This window comes from Marmota monax, unplaced genomic scaffold (genome assembly GCF_021218885.2).
Source record: "Marmota monax isolate L192 unplaced genomic scaffold, Marmota_monax_Labrador192_F-V1.1 WCK01_AAM20220418_F8-fsc00407, whole genome shotgun sequence".
NCBI classification, from domain to species: Eukaryota; Metazoa; Chordata; class Mammalia; order Rodentia; family Sciuridae; genus Marmota; species Marmota monax.
The window spans coordinates 407,145-425,572 of NW_026692328.1; the positions used below are offsets into that span (position 1 = coordinate 407,145).

The window sequence follows — 18,428 nt, forward strand, 5'->3', positions numbered from 1 at the left end:
GTTTCAAGTTTGGAATTATTTTCTTATCTACATTTAATCATATTTAATGCAAAGCTTATTCCCTTATTAAAATAAATGCTCTAATGCCATTGTATGAAAGTACATTTCAAGTTTCTGCAGATCATTGGGCTATAGCTCCTCTGGGATTTATGACTGCTTCCAAATGGCAGTATTTGTTTTGCTCTCACTAGAACACAAAAATAGGTACAAATAGTGTGTATTTTCACATTTAAAAATTAGGCACGACAACTGGATATACTTGCCAAACTGATGCAAAGAAAGGAAAGAAGAATTGAAGAAGGAAAGAAGGAAGGGAGAGAGGGAGGGAGGGAGGAAGATAACACAGGAGTCAGGAAAGAAAGAAAAAAGGGAGGGAGGGAGGAAGGTTTTCTGCTTCTCTTTAAATTGATCTAGTATTCAGCCTAGTTCATTTTCTGGAGAGCTGGAGGAGAATAAACATCGCCTGGTATTTCTCTTTAACTCTCCAACAAATTACACAAACAATGCATAGGAAAGAAGAAAGAATGATCTTCCAGACTATGAAAGCTTTGTTCATCCATCACACCAACAGTATACTACAACCCTTTGCCCTTTCAGCTGATGAACAAGTGAAGATGTGCAATGCAACCTAATTACTGAGAACTGAGCAGCATCAGGAATGAATTTGTTTTCATGATGCTCTCCAGCTACTTTAGTGAGGTATTTAGGACAGTGTATTAAGTACACCACCCTCTTCAAATATGAATTAAGATTTAAATGTTTTCATAAGATATAGACACATGCTTTAAAATGAGAAATTGATTTTCAGGTATAAACTTAGAATTAAATTTATTTATATAGTTTAAAATTAAAATTAATTTTTTTCAAAAGGGTAGAAAGTGTTGAAACATTTTTAGATTAAAAAGAGAAGTATGGTTGTGTCTACTGAAGTCATTTTTTTTATTTCATTATTTTCTTAAATCTAATTGAGTTACACAACGCTGATTAATAACCTGTGCAAGCTACTTGGTAAGATTTTCTGGTTTTAAAAAAAAGAAAAAGAAAAAGATTATGTTAAGATAAGATGCCTCACACCAGAGATCACTCAAGAACTCTCACCTTATATATAGGGTTCAACATCATGGATATCTTTTCATCCTTCAGACTCAACATTTTCATAGCATACATCTAGCTATATTATATCATAATTGGGCTTTTCTTATTGGTAGTGCTAAAACTTCACCTCGTGTTCTGCATGCTTCTTGTTCCTGTGGCTATTATTATTCTTAAGTTAGAAGATGATATGCAGCTAAATATATCTCATCTTTCTAATGTTCATTTAACTGAAATGTAATTTGTTCTTTTTTAATAGAGCTTAAAAAATAGATTTTTTTTTCTTGGAAAGTTTAGTACATTGCCATGTGTTGCCTTTTGATTACATTTGTTAATAGGATCAATAATACAAATTATTTTTCTCTTCCTCATTCTTTCCCTTCTCTTCTCATTTCTCTCTCACAAAAGGCTATATTCCTATTGCTCAATAAAGGTCAGATATTTAGCACTTCCATGTTTATTGTATCCCTATTAACAATAGGTAAGAAACAAAAATAACCTAACTGTCCATGCACTGATGAATTGATAAAGAAAATGTGACACACATGCATAAGGTAATTCTATTCAACTGTAAAAAGGAATGAAATATTTTTATTTGTGGCAACATAGATGGAAATGAAGACCATTCTGTTAAGTAAAATAAGCTAGGCATAGTGCTAAACAATTTTACTCATGTATGGAAAGCGAGAAATTTGATCTTATAGCAGTTAAGGATAGGTTGGTGGTTCACAGAGACCAGGAAATGTGGGGAGCATAGTGGAATGGGGAAAGGTTGATTAACAAGTACTAAATTATAGATAGGAGCTAGAATTCCTGTTGAGCTATTTCATAGTAGGGTGATTATAGGTAATAATGTACTGTACAGTTAAAAAAATGATAGAAGGTATTTTTAATGTTTCATCATAAAAAAATAATAAATGTTAAAGAAAATATATATTTTTCAACCTGATTTAAAATTACACAATGTTCTCATATATCAGAATATCCCATTACCTGGTTAATAATACAATGTTTACGTTTTGGTCTCAGTTAAAAATAACTTTAAAAATGAAACATAAAATAGATCCACCACATGTGAGCTATTGGTATTGTCCTCCAGACATGTTCTTCTTGTAGTCTTACTTCTTATAGTATAGTAGCTCCACTCATTCTTCCAGTTTCTCAGGCAAGGATGCTTGGAATCATTAAAATTGACACCTCTCTTTACCACAATATCTACCTATTGGTCTATCATAAATACTCTACCTTTAAAATATATTCAAGGCCTTGTTATTTCCCTTGATTTATACTACTACCTCCCTCTTCCAAACAATCATCATCTCTCACCTAAATTATTTCAGTAATCTCTTAATGGTGTTTCTGTTTCTAGCCTTGAGCCATCTATAATTTTTTTTACGAACACTGCAGCCAAATGATCTTATAAATAATGCAAGTGTGATCTTATACTTTCTTTGTTCAAACCCTCTCATTCTTTCTCCTCTAAGACTAGGCACAAAGAACTATAGGGTATGAAAAAAATGTAATAGCTTTCCTTTCACTTATCTCCCAGTATTTCCTCCTGAAATACTTTCCCCCAGAATAACTGTATTTCCTACTCCTTCTTCCAGTTCCTATTTAAAAGTTCTTTTGCTATTAAATGTTGCAAATCTTCTCAAACTAAAGTTAGTCAAAGCTTAATTATCCATACTGTCAGGAGCATAGTTAGCCATACTGCCAAGTCAATCCAACCCAAGATTTTTGACATCATTCACAAGCTCAGGATCCCTACAGCTTCTCTCACTTCAGACTAGCCTGCTACAAATCTGGAATCACATGGACTCCCTCAGATTTGATAATCCCCTAAACTACTCACAGAACTCTGAAAAGCTCATTAATTATAATTGCAGTTACATTATAGCTTGAGAATACAAATCAGAATAGGCAAGGAAAGAAACAAATAAAGCACAATCTTGCATAGAAGGCTTGAAATGCACAGTTTCTCTGTTCTTGGAGATTCATTACCCACCTGTCACACCATTCCAGGAAGCTGATCAGAGATTTGTGTGTATAATATTTATTGGCATATTATTATAAAGTCATGATTGATTGTATTATTGGTCACATTGTTGATCTTGATCTTCACCCCCCTTCCTTCCTTCTACATCATAGTAAGATTACATGGCTAGAAGTCTCAACTCTCTAGTCACATATTGAACTTTCTGACAGGGTCAGTTCCTGCCCTAAGATTATCAGTGTAACCAGCTCCATCCTCAGTTATCTTATTAGCCAAACTATTAGGTACTCACCAGGAGGCTCTTTGTTAGTATAACCTATCAGATTGATGTGAGACTTCAAAGATTTAGAGGTTATATCAAAGAAACCTGGAAAAAAACAAACATGCAAAATATAACAAAGGTGATCTCATAGTATATGGTATGGTGATTAACAAAAAATGGGGGTGAGAAGGGGAAAGCCAGGGATGGAGAAGAGTTGATCAATGTGTACTAAGTTACTAAAGAAGTAAGAAGTTCTGATGTGATATTTTGCAATAAGGTGAAAATAGATAATAATAATATGCTGTGTACATCAAAAAGCTAGAAAAAAAAGATTTTTCACCATTGTTAGTCAGTTTTTCACTTCTATGATGAAATACCTGAGAAAAACAACTTAAAAGTGGAAATATTTATTTTGGTTCATGGTTTCAGAGATATCAGTAGATGCCCACTTGGCTCTGTTTTTTCTGGTCTTGTGGTGAAGCAGAATAAATATCATTTCAGGGAGTGGATGGCAGAACAAAACTGCTCACCTCCTGGCATCCAGGAAGCAGAGAGAGGGGACAGGGTAGCAAGATATAATCCTCAAGAGCATGCTTTAAGGACCCACTTCTTTCAAGTAAGTCTCACATTCTACAGTTCCCTCACCTCCCTGTAGAACAGACAGCTATGAATTCATCATTGGATTAATTCAATCATGATATTAGAGCTCTCATGATCCAATCACCTCCCAAAAGTTCCACTATTGGGTATTGCTGCATTGGGGGCCAACCCTTCAACACATGAGCCTTTGGGGGATGTTAGAGATCTATATCATAAAAACCATGAAGCAAGCCAGAATCCTTGGCACACACCTATAATCTCAGCACCTCTGGAGGTTGAGGAAGAAGGATCATGAGTTCAAAACAAGTCTCAGCAAGAGCAAGGTGCTAAGCAACTCAGTGAGACCCTGTCTGTAAATAAAATACAAAATAGGGCTGGGGATATGACTCAGTGGTTGAGTGCCCCTGAGTTCAATCCCCAGTACAAAAACAGAAACAAACAAAAAACATGAAGCAATAATAGATGTTTCAGAAGATGTTTAATTTAAACATTATATAATGTACACATGTATCAAAATATCAAATGATAACTCATTAATATGTATAACAATTATTTAAGTATCAGCTTCAAAAAACTAAAAAGGCCAGTATTTAAAATTTATTTTGTTGTACTTATGATTGAACCCCAGCCCTAAAGTATGTTAGGCAAATGTTCCATCAACATTCGAAATGCATATATTTCAATATGAACTTACATCCCAGACTTTTTTTTTTCCAAGACAAGTTTTTGCTAAGTTACCAGTTGCAAGGTTGTCCTTGAACCTGTGACCTTTGTACCTCATGAGCAGCTGGGATTAAAGTTGTGTACCATTGCAACTGGCTCCAATGTCTATATTATATACTCCACCACCAACTTCTTCCAACTGAACTTATTTGCCATTTCCTATTATACCCATTCCCCATTTTTATCATCTCTACATCCTATTACTATCTTATATATATATATATATATATATATATATATATATATATATATATATATACACACACACATATATATATATATACATTCTTGCTTGTTTTCTTTCTCACAGAATCAAAACTGAAATATGTAGTCGTTTTATTTTATCTGTTAAATCTCCTGTTATTCAAATTATTTTATGTCATATATACTCCATAAATATTGGTTAAATTAATTAATGAATTTATTTTCTAAATTCCAATTCTCTTACAGCCATTCTATTCCTTAAGGTATATTTTTATTTAAACATGTTGTCATATTTCATATGAATACAAGAATATTTGCATTTTCAAGCTATTATTCATTGTAAACTGTCTCCAGTCAACCCTCTTATGAAAGAAAAATATTTCAAGTGTTTTTTTTCAATTTTAAACTACAAAACCTGGATTCATTGTACTAGATTTTAAATCATATTGAAATATATGCATTTCAAAATTGCTGTGTGTAATTAGAATTAAGTATGTTAAGCAAGTTATAAATGATAAGCCTTTAAATTCTTCATCAAGGAAAATCTTAATTCCTGTGTTAGAATTGGGTAGAAAGATTCAGATAACTATCATCCCAAGAAAATTTATACATAAAACTAAGTTCATACATCTTCATAGGGTCATCCTATATCAATTCATTTTTTTAAATTCATTTCTATGTCTTTTTTAAATGTGTGCTCAAATATCAAAGACATGCATGTAATTTTCTAGAGCACAGATATTGGATGATAATGTCTGACTATTTTCCAGTCTTAGGTTGTGTCTTACAAACTTTTAAACCTGCATAAGAGGCAAATTGTAATAGAGCATCTTTCCATCATTTTGGTATAGCAAAAAGTAGAAAAAGAACTTGAGAGTAAAAATACAGTATGATCTTCAGTATTCTTCAAAATTTTCAGGTATAATCACTTTGACATCTTATTTTGTGGCAAAAGCAGAAAATACATTTGAGAAATAGCCGATCCAAGATGTTTTAAAATTTTCATATAGTTTTGAAATCAAAATTATATATTGTTTCAGAATTGTTTACCTGGGAAAAATGCTATATTTTACAACATTTTAATTGATACAGACAGGAAGAGAGATGTATCTCTTGTTCAGTTTTCAATTCTTAGGAGATTTTCTTCAAATTATAGAGTAAAATGCTCTATCGATTCAATAGCTACTTCATTCATTTTTTTGAAAACTATATCTGCATCCATAGAAAAAGGGATTTTATTATCTTTGAATTACAATTTGGAATGTCATGAGTTATATCATAGGACAAAGTTTGTTAAATGAACACTGGCAGTGCCATTAGTGCTTTGCTCTTGAACTCAAGTACAAGTCAGCTCCGTTTAAGTCACATTTGTAGAAGCCAAAAATGAATGTGCAGTTAAAACGGTGCCATAAGTTAATTAGAGTGGAATTAGAAGGAAAGTGGGCAATTTAGGAACATTAGAATTGCTGTACCGAATCAGACCAATGGTTCTCCTGGTTTAATATCCTGCCTCAAGCAGCTGTACTTGTTAGTTTCTTCAGCTTTAAAAGAAAAGAAAAAGACTACATAATTCTCCTAGACAAGTGTGCCATCTGTGATATGGAGAAATTTTCTTCTTGACCTCTCTCAAATAACACCCTAAAGCAGGAGGTTTCAATCCTACTATGATTTTGGTTTAGCTTGAATAGCTATGGTTATTAATAATCCTTATTAAATCATCCAATTGCTACATAAAATCAACTAGTCCATCAGGAAGCTATTTATCTCTAAAGCTCCTGAATTCACGGTTGAGTATGCCTGCTTCTATGATAAAATATGAATTTATGGTGCTTATTCAATACAAGTTCTTGATGGCAAAACCTGCCACTTGAGAACTATGCTGGATGAATGCTTCTCTTTCCATAACTCTGCTGAGTTCAGAGGCTTTTGCTTAACACCTTTCCTCAAGTCCCCCAAAATCATGGATCTATTAACACTTCCAAATTTCTATTAATGATCTACAGATCTATTTGAATGATGAAGAATTTGAGGTACTAAACTTAGAAAATTTCAAATGGAGTTTGTATATATTTTTGCTTAAGGTAAAAATAAACCTAAGAGAAAGGATTGCATTCATTGATTATCTTTATTAATTTAGTGTTCTGTGTCTGGTAGAAGGAACTATAACTACTTCATAGGCTTTTTAAAAATTACTGTGAAGATCACCTTCAGATTAATATTTATAAAATAGTGCATTTGTGACAGACTTTTCATCAAAAATCCCTAAAGAGTAGTAAATCCCTATAAGCTAAAGTCTAAACTATTTACCTAGGCTACCAGATATTAATTTGATAACAAAAGTATCCTAAATTTTTAGTTCTAAGGGTAGCTTCTTCTACCTTAGAATTTGAAATAATATTTTTATCATTATTTGAACCAAGAAGCAAATTTTTTACTTATGTCTCTCTCTATTCTTTTCCTTTTCCCTAGTCTTCCCCACTTACCTTTCTGATTCAGTTTCTTATTTTCTCTTCTTACTTCAACCAGAATCCCTTTCTTCCAGGTAATTTCCTTTCAAGCATGTAGTGAATGCTCCTTCTTCTGACAAATAGTGTCCTTTGTTTAGACATGGTTCAGGATACTTTGTACTGTTGGTTCTTTGCATCCATTAATGTCTTTGCTTATGAATTCCCTGAGGAAAACTATATGTCCCATATTTATTTGTATCTTTATAACCTAGATTAGTATCTAACTAATATTAAAAACATAAAGATGCATTAATGAGAAACCTATAAACTAGCCACTAACCACTTAGAGCCATTTTTATGATATCTTGGTAATCATGTTTATGGAGTGCTAGAAAGGTATAAATGAACCTAAAAATAAAAATGGAGTCAACTTTTTATTGAAATCACAATTACAGATTTGGAAATATAAACAAAAATATATTATGAAGTTTTTTAACAAATGTATACCCATGAGATTGGTAAATAAAGAAATTCCAAATAGAATTAGAAGCTGGAATAAAGGCAAAGAAGTAAAATAGAGCTGAGAGTTACAGAGAATTGTCCCCAGTTCCTATTGGCTACTTTATGAAAAAAAAATATGTGAAAATAAGTTCAGCAATGTGGCTTACACCATATTTTTAGCCTTTATCTGAACCCAAGAGGGAATAATTGAAGTTTTTTTAATCAATTAGATCTATGAGAACATAAGAAGATCTTAAAAGTAAGATGAAGCAGTTTCGTAGATTAATGAGGTCACTACATAATGAGGAGATGTGTCTCAAACAATGAGTAGATGGTATTCATATTCATGGTGAAAATTTTGGGCCTGGGAAGAGAATGGAACAAAAATAACATGTTCTTTTGAGCATGTTTAAGTATAAATCAATAAATACTTTATTGAAATTGAAAACATTTTTCCCTGGTATATTACATATAAATGCATGCAGTAAACTCATCTTTACATTTTAATTTATGTAATTTTTACTAATACACTGCTTCAAGATACTAAAAATGATCAACCCAGTTCATTTATGTTTGAGATCACCAAGATATATCACCATTTTTGACTGATTCAAAATGCTTGTTGACTGTTTTACAGAAGAATATTTTTATTTTATTTAAAAATTATTTTAAAAGAAATAAAATGTCTATATTTAGGCATCCAAATGGGACCCAGAACAATAGCACAAGATGGCCAGTCTTCAAAAGCACTGAACAAAAGTACCTAAGCTTGAACACAGGATCTCCAAGTGTGCACACTAAACTACGTGCTCAACAATGCCGATTCTGGACACTGTTTTTTCCCAAAGTCTTGGAAATGACAGGTATTTGTGTGTTTGTTATCATTTGGTTAAATAATAGCTTGCAACTGTATAAATGAGAAGAGGTCTACTATTTGAGGCATTGTTCATTTAATAATGTTAATATTCAATATTATGACTTTATAGCTACTTGATTCCAATGAGTCCATAATTTTAATAACATTTTTTCCAGCAACTTTAGACATATGTTTTGAGCACTAACTATAGGAGTAGTACTTTAGTAGTATTTTAGTTGTTAAATAAATAAATCAAAAATAACTTTCGTCCTGGAGAAGTATAAAATTTAAATTGGGCCCTACTTACTCAGCCATCTTCATGGAATGAATTAATGAATATATGAATAAATACGTAAAATAAACAACGTATAGAATTAAAAAGTATGTACTAAAAATAGGTAAAATTAATTTGTTAAATAGAATCTGTGGGATGAAAGAGCTCCAAAATTTACATATTTAAAAACATAATCAAAATGTTTTAAGGAATCTAAGATTGAAAGTATTTAAGAACATACACACATGTGTAAATTACATAATATTATAAACAAATGTGGTTAACTAATCTTCAGGGTGTAATTGATCAAAACTATATAAGGAAATACTATAAAAATCAGTTCTGATTATCATTAATTCAATATTCATTACTGAGAAAATATTTTAATTAGCTTGAGTGATCAGACGTATATCATCCTACTTTGATGTCTCTGAGAAGAATGAAATTCATATTCAATTCATTGCCAAGTTTTAAAATACCCAGTCATTAATAATTCATGTTGTTCCTCAAGTCCATTTTTAAATTTTAGTTTTCAAATAAAGGCAATTGACTTTCAATCAGCTGACCTATTGCTGCTGAGTTCCATCATTCTGATTGTCATGGTTGTCTGTAATTTTCAGACTATACAAATAGGATGTCGCAACACAGTATGTTTTTATTTTCTTGTTTAGAGATTTTAGGGGTTAGTTTCAGACAAATATGAACATCTTAGAGATGCACTGGATTGTTTAATATGCCTTTTGATTATCAGACATTACTCATCAACATTATGATTGTGTACTCCATCTGTTTAGGATATGTTTCTTACATACCAGTGCTCTGTGTATCGCCCAATGTTGTGTGACATAATATATACCCAGAGATGGGTCTCTGCCTCCCTTGGCAAAGCAACAGTGCAGTCCTTGTGTCCTCCACATGTGAATAACAATGAGGTAACCCATTTAATCTGCCAAGAGCCCAAACAGATACTATTTAACATATCACAGACTACATATTCATCTTTATTTAAAATATTTTGATTGAGTGCATCCTAATTTGAAGGAAAATAAGTGAGGGGAGAGGGCAATGGTGATTTTAAATGACTCATTTATTATATGAAAAACTGAATCCTTTTCATCACAAGTTGTCTATGGTAATTTATTTGTTGATGAAATAAAACTTAAATACTAGAAAACATTGAAAACAGGCTTCAAATATCTCTCTGTCAACATACTAATCTGCTACAAAACAGGTTGAATAAACACATTCCAATATTTTGGACCAGCTGCTGCTGCTTGCAATAATGCTGGACAATGTCAGAGCTTGAGCCCCACTGAGCTCTATAGAAATACCTGACTTGCTCTGGGCTAGTACCACACTAAGGTTAGATCCAAGGTGGCTTAAAAAATAATTTTGTATTTAAGCACCATTTTTCTTCTAAAAATTCCTCCCCCAAAACACTTTTCATATTAAATATATGAATTTGTAAGTTGTAAACTAAATATATGTCATGATTATAGTAACATCAACAATAGACTCATTAATTAAAAATCATTACATTTAAACAAACAAAACCAATTTGAAGTTACATGCTTTAGGTTTCATAAATAAACAATGTATGGAGATTAAAAAGTTTAAGAACACATGTTCTTGCCATCTCTTATTTTTTCCAGCCACAAAACTTCAAATATTTTCATATTTAATTTTTTTGAAAATTAGTGTCAATAAGATAACTGAAGGACTTAGCTATTTTTTAAGGTAGCTCTACAAATAAATGAAAATTTCAGAAGATAACTACTGACTGGTTTTCTTAAAAGCAGAAATGTTTACTTCACGTAATACCAGAAGCTCACTAAACTTTATAAGTACTATTTCGGTGATAGTTTACATTTGAGCAATAAATGTTCTCAAATAGACTGATTCTTAGAACTTGTTTAAACACATGAATTCTAGCAATTCACTTCCAGGCTATACTTCAGTCCATGCCTTGGAGCTATTGCATGCACCTGTAAAAAATAAAGTTACAGTATTTGTTTCCAATTCTATCAAATTCTGCTTTTCACTATATCTCATGCTTATCTGAATAAAGAAAGTTAAGTGGAGAAATTACCCATTATTTGTTCTCAATGATATTGTCTTTTCCATTAAAAATGAAAGGGTAAATTTATTTAAAGTAAGAAGTTATTTGACCATTATATCATCCCAATAAAGAAAAATATTAGATATAATGGTTTTTCCATTGGCCTTTGAATAAATCATGTGGTATTGTTGCTTGCTAAAATTAAAGAACACCAAATAAAAAATTGAAGAGGTCATATATATTTTGGATTGGTTACTTTGTAGTTATTTACTTCTATTTGCAAATCAATAAGCAAGACTGACAACCAAAAATGAGAGCAGACAGGTGATTTGGAGATAAAAAATCAAACTGATTTTATTGTATTAATATGTCTGAATTCTCTACTCATCATTAACAGTAAATCAAAACAAAGACAAAGGTGTTGAGTAACTTATAATGAAATCAACTTAATTGTTCAAGAAGTTTTCACAATGCCGAACCTGAATTTAAAGTAGTTCATTCTATCATCTCATCCCACATTAAAACTAAAATAGGAAATCTAATACATTTTTGAGCTACTACATAAAAATATGAATTCCCTGATAATTTTTATAACTAGTCCATGATAGGGAAATAAATATAAGATGGGGGATGAAATAAATTTTAATGAACTCTCGAATACATAAATTATGGTGTTTTAATTATCATACTTGGCACAATTCAATGTCAATTTCGTGTCTTCTTCTAACTTACCTCCAGTAAAAATTTAGATCAATTGATCAAACTGTATTTTAATTCTCTCCTTCTGTGATCTGAATGTCTGTGTCCTTCTAAAAATCATATGCTGAAATCTGACCGCACCATGTGGTGGTATTACAAGGTTCAACCTTTGGTAGGTGATGAGGTTATGAGAGTCCAGATTTCATCATGGGATTAATGCCCTTATAAGAAAGGTCTGAGAGAACTTCTCTGTTGCTACACAGGAGGGACACATGATAAGACAGCCATCTATGAAAGACGAAACACGACTACACCAGACTTCAAATCTGTGGGTGCCTTAATCATGTTCTTAGAACTGTGAAAAGTATCTTTCTGTTGTGCACAGGCCGCCCAATGTGTGTCATTTCATAATAGAAGAACAAATGAGCTAAAACAACTTCTAATGTCTCTGATTTAAATAAATTGACTAAGTTCTGCTGACAAGTTGCTTAATCACTTTTATTAACAAAACAAAACAAAACAAAAACCCTTATCATTATTATTCTTCTCATAAGGGAAAAATAACATTTTTCTCAAATAATACAAAATATGGGCAAAACAAAGGTTACAAAAATGTGAATTAAACAAATTATGTTCATATGTATATGAAATTACTTTTTCTTATTATTATTCTCCCATTGCTATTCCTTTCTCTTTATCTTCTATTTTGTCAAACAAAAAAAATTGATCCTCTTATACTCCCCAAAACCCACACACATAGAGCAGGTTGTCTCTGTTTTATATTTTAGAAAATATTTTGTGCCATTTTAAATAATTTTAGTTAAATTACTCATCTAAATGAAATTGTAAAAAAATGAAACAATCTCATTTAATTCTAGGCATAATAAGAAAGTTAAAAATAATAACAAATTAATAGAACGTATTTATCAAGACATATACATGAATATATAAAAAAAACTTTTAAAATACATTTATATTTATGTATATGAACTCATTACACTTGTAATGTATTATTATGCCTTAGATATTCATACTAAAATTGCTATCATAAATATAAAGGATCACTCTTTTTCTAAGAAATCTTCAGGTAAAATCATAAATTTATTTATGCACTTATTGTCATAAATATTCAGATTCTCTGTGTTTATTTTTCACTTTATCATTAAACAGTTATATTTCAGGAAACAAAAACTGCATTATCTATTATTTTTATAGTACATAAAAACAATCCATAATCTCACAGAATTTAGTTTTATTAATGTAAGCCTAGTCATTGACTCTTTTTTTTTTTTTTTTTGGTACTAGGGATTGAACTCAGGAGCGCTTGACCACTGAGCCATATCCCCAGCCCTATTTTTTTATTTTTATTTACAGACAGGGTCTCACTGAGTTGCTTAGTGCCTCAGCATCACTGAGGCTGGCTTTGAACTTGGGATCCTCCTGTCTCAGCCTCTTGAGCTGCTGGGAATACAGGCATGTGCCACCGCGCCCAGCCCATTCACTCTTCTCTGGATTTTTGAAGAGGAGCTTTGCCTTCAGAGTATAAAATGTACTTCTATCTATATTAGGAGATCAATGTGTTGTCAAATTACACATTGGTATGAGTAATGCTTATATAGTCCCCTCCTCAAAATATTACTAAATTGGCATTTTTGTTAAGATAGATGTTTTTTGGGGGGTGGTAGGTGCACTGGTGAGTGGACAATATTACTTTTGAAATTGACATTAAAAAATAGAAAATAATTTCTAAACAATTAAACAGGTGTACGGAGTTTGATTGGACTATCTTTCCTAGGTAGTTAACACTTCACTAATTACTGAGCATTTTCTAGAGCATGTTATGACATGTATAACAAAATATCTGGTAGAAATATGATTTCTCTTTTTTTCTATTTTTTCATCAGTTAATTTGATAAATTTTTACAGAGCTTATTGTCTGCTTCTGTGTCCTAGGAATTGCACTATCAGTTAGAGCTACACAAATAAAAATGATAGAGTTTGCTCACTCACAGTGAAGTGGTAGAGTCAGGGTGCATGATCATGGAAAGCTTTTAAGAGAAGATACCTGCACTGAATCTTAATCCCAAGGATAAGTGGAGAGAAGCCAGATAAGCAGGGACCAGAGATGAAGTGTCTCGTGTGTCATGCAAAGGAATTTAAATTCTATCTTAAGTAAAGCCATTTAGTAATTTTAAATGGAATTCTGACATGTTCTGGTTATTAATTCCTGAAAGTGTTAGATTTCATGGCATGCAAGTTTTTCTACCTAGTCTACTTAGAGTTTCTGGAAGTATTATATGGCATCGACATAATAATTTCACTTCTGAGGCAATACTGTATATCCAAATAGCTGCTTTTATTTGCTTGATTGCATCAAGAATATATTAGCTTCTCTTATATTCATTTATACTTTATATTTTATTTATATTTGTTTTATTCTTTAAAACTTACCATGAAAGTGCTTTTTCCTGTTTTAGTATGACAAATTAAATTTACCTCTAAATGGAAATTTGTATTCAAGGAACAATGGAGATGAGTTAAATTCTACAATTTAATTCTACAATTTATTGTTCTTAACATGTATTTAATATTTCCATAGTGCTTTTAGTTCCTATGTTTCACTGTGATACTCCTTTGTTTAACAATCATTGGAATTTTTACTTTCATTAGTAGTGAAGATTTTTAATCTTATTTCTGAATAATCATTTACTTATTTAAGATTTTGACCTTGATTAATTTCTTGTGTTATTCATATTGCCCTTATTTTTTCTTTTATTTATATTTCTGCCATATATTTGTTCTTGATCTTTTACTTTTTACTTTTCTATGTTACTTTATTTTGCATGTCATTTAAATGACATAAGTTGAAGATAATTAGTAAATAGTATTGCTCTATTTTTTATATTACAAATGAGAAGATATTTGTCCATACTTACATTATATCAAAATTGTATGGAATGAATAAAGAGGACATCACATTCTGCATAAAAACTGGGGAAGTCCTATCAACTGATCTGTACTTCTTCATAAAAGTTAATTAAGTTTAATATATTTTGGTGATCATTCCATTGTTTCTAGTGCCCAAAAATATAAAGTATTACCACTAGAGAGACAAAATAATAATAATAATAATAATAATAATAATACTCTTCAAGTTAGAATTCTTTCTTTCTAAAGAAGTTGAAAGAGGATTCCAAGAATTAACTTATTTGAAGACAATTTCACTTCAATATTAAATGATATGAGTAATGCTTATATAGCCCCCTCAAAATATTACTAAATTAGCATTTTGTTAAGACAACATAAGTTTTTTTGGGGGTTTCATGGTGACTGGTGAGTAGACAATATTACTTTTGTAATTGACATTAAAAATAGAAAATAATTTCTAAACAATTAAACAGGTGTAGGGATGTTAATCAATATTAATATGGTGTTAATCAATATTTTACTTTTAATTTGATTGCTAACCATTCACTTGTTTTCCATGTTCTATATTTCCTTTCATTTCTTAGTCATTCAAATTTTATTAACTTTTTTCTTTCTACAAAGAATATTTGTACACATACAACATATTACTATAATTAGCATACTTATGGACTTTCAGTTATGACTGGTTATGATGAGAAATATTATAAAACAAGATTAATTTTCTACGATTACTATATTCAGACAAAATTTATTTTGATGGCTTTCAGTTATACTTCTAGTTTAAACCCTGTATTTTGATCAATATAGGAAACCCATTTTTTTAAGCAGTGTCACTCTGTTCTAAGATATAATTGTATTGAGATTAACTTTAGATCAAATATGATTTACTGTAATGGTCTTTCCTCTCTCAAATTTTAAATAAATGAATAATTTTGAAAAAAATTGTAATCCTTAACTGTGACATTTCTCCGTACTCCAGTTAAGTGGTTTTGTCACTGGTTATCACTGATATTGAAAATAATGGAGACATTGTCCCATGACTAGATTTTTATGTTCTTAGGAATAAACAAGCTAGTATAAATTGAGAAGAAATAAGATAAAAGAACAAAAGGAAGGGAAGATGGGAAAGGAGAAAAAACTTTAATTTTGGTTTGGGATACAGTCCTCAAAACCTTCATTTTCTTATCATTAACTTCTTTTGGATTTTGCTGGAAAATAATTAAATGTTTCATATTTTATTGTTTCAGTCAACACTATTTTTAAAGTCAAAACAAAAATTCCTCAGGTTTACACAGCATTTGTGCACTAAAAAGTTTTTCAAAACACTAAAATGTATAGATATTTAATTATGAAACATAATGATTATGAAACAACTTTACATTTACATTTACATGAATCACTAGATTTGGGACCATTCCACAAATAAGAAAAGGAAGTCAGATCCAGAATCTTTTCTGTAATTATTAAAATTCATGTCCTAATGCTAAATTACCAATAACTTTTTTTATATAAAATTTTTATTAGTTTTTAACTTTATAGAGTCCTCATTTTGTCAGTAACATTTAAAATAGCATGTAATTATCATTAAAGGAGAATAAAAGGGGATTATTTGGTATGATATTTAAAATCCTTTTTTTCATATTTAATGTGTTTTTGACCCTTTAGGAAAGTTCTATTATTAAATATATATATATATATATAGTGTTTGATCTTTGAAAGGCTATTTTTATATAACAGTGGGACATTTTATATAAATTTTCAAATATTTGTCCAATGTCCAAGCATTATAAATACTCCAAACCTAAATATATCTTAAAATACAAAGGAAATTTAATGGATATTCAAATGTTTTATACATTTTGATTTTCATGCAGACTGAAAATGGATCATTGAATTGTTTTCTCCAAATTAATTTCTTACAAAATTACCATTAATTTCAAAGTTTTTAAACTGAAAAGTATATATTAAAATAAATTGTCAGTTCCTATTTTCAGCATTCTTGAAATTACTTAAAATTTTCTTTTCAGTTTAATGACTATGACGCAGCATCTTAAACATTTAAGAATGAAGATAATCACAAATGTATAAAATGCTTATATAACTTAAACCACATTACAGTTCTGTCTACTTATATCAGAAACATTTTGAGTTTTTAATTTTCACGTATATTAATATACTTTCAAATAAATCAGGATTTTGAGTTTCTTGATATTCATAAAACTTTTTTTGGTTTATTGCCTCATTTTATTTCTGGCCAAACACTCCTTTCTCCAGACACATATGAATACTTTGTGAACTGCTTGAAAAGAGATTTGTGTTATCTTTCTATTTTACAAAGAAATTAATAAACTGCTTTCACACAGTAGGCAGCTAGAACAACAGCTAAACATTGTTTGGAATTTAAATAAAATGTAATATGTGTAATGATAACCTCAGAGTTCTCTTTATGCATTGATAAACACTCATGTGTAAGCATTTTACCAACAATAATGTTCTGCTATATAATTACATATTTTAAAAATGCTTCACATGATATTTTTGTTATTTTGAAAAGGATTAATGAAAGCGAATCTACATATCTTCTCGGAGGCTAAAGAAACATGTTAGGTAATTTGACATAGTATTATATATGAACCCATTTCTTCATTTTATTTATTTTTACATTTTATAGAAATTTTACACATGTGTTATTTATATTTTCACATATGCATTAAAATTGTATTAAAAATTTATCAGGTAGAGATAGAAGCTGATATTAAATAATGAATAAAGAATTGCTATGTGGTGTACTTGGAGAAAATGGCATCTATAATCAAAATTATTTTTCAATTAATGTAAGCAGATTAAAATTTAGATTAATGCAACTTATTCCATGTTCTACAGGAAATATTGATGAAGCAGAACAAGAGTGGAAAGCAGGATTCCATCGCTGGAACAATTACATGATGGACTGGAAAAATCAATTTAATGATTACACCAGCAAGAAAGAGAGCTGTATGGGTCTCTAATTAATAGATTTACCCTTTAGAGAATGTGCATTTTCCTCTAGATGAAGGTAAAATATCAGTAGCTCTCTACACATCTTCGAAGAAAGCTATTATATAGCTGAAACAAAACTGCCAGAAGGGTAATATTGATCCCTCACATCTTTCACTTAGTATTTTACCTAGCATTTCAAAACCCAAATGGTTAGACCACGTTTAATTAAATTTCACAATATGAAGTTTGACAATTAATTATATGCATATTAAAATGATGTGCTGCTTTAATCTTTATTTTCTGAATAACTAAGTGTTTTTCCCCAAAATGTATTTTGTTTTTAGTGGCATATATATTTTCATTATTATTCTTAAAAAAACAATCTTTTTAAAATGAATAAAATCTTGAAACACTGGATGCTATAATTTACAGTGTTATTTCTTCTAATCAGTTGGCAAGATTAATGCCAATGTGAGATATTAAAACAAGCACAGACAATAATTCCCCTCTTTTTTGTTTTACAAAGGCAAGAGAGAATCCTAAAATGAGAGGCTGAGCATATTGGAAGTAACGATCATAAAATCAAAATGTTGCCATCAAGAGACAAAATCAAGGAGTCTCTTTATAAAGCAAGAACAAACTAACTTATGTCCAAGATGGGAGGAGGATTGGTTCATGGGATCATTCCATGTGTTTAGGACTTGTCCTGCACATATTAATGATGGGTCCCTAATTACCCATCTCACAGATGTGCTCTTAAAGTGCCTTTAATGGTGATGATCAAACATAATCCTGTTTCATCAATCAGAGG

The 18,428-nt window shown here is 30.5% G+C and overlaps 1 protein-coding gene across 4 annotated transcripts in view; it reads left to right on the top strand.

Annotated features, from left to right (window-relative positions):
* The window catches only part of Bche (butyrylcholinesterase), a 65,856-nt gene extending 47,824 nt beyond the window's left edge, over positions 1–18,032 (top strand). For 2 of the 4 annotated variants that reach the window (XM_046441720.2, XM_046441721.2), the window contains 2 exons: positions 8,519–8,685; positions 17,522–18,032. In XM_046441720.2, coding sequence (XP_046297676.1) covers positions 8,519–8,685; positions 17,522–17,646 — 292 coding nt within the window. In that variant the 3' untranslated portion in view covers positions 17,647–18,032. Of the gene's footprint in view, positions 1–3,848; positions 3,964–5,644; positions 5,666–8,518; positions 8,686–17,521 lie in introns of those variants that run through there. The other 2 variants (XM_058578479.1, XM_058578480.1) reach the window with 2 other exon arrangements.
* The last annotated feature ends 396 nt before the right edge of the window (positions 18,033–18,428 follow it).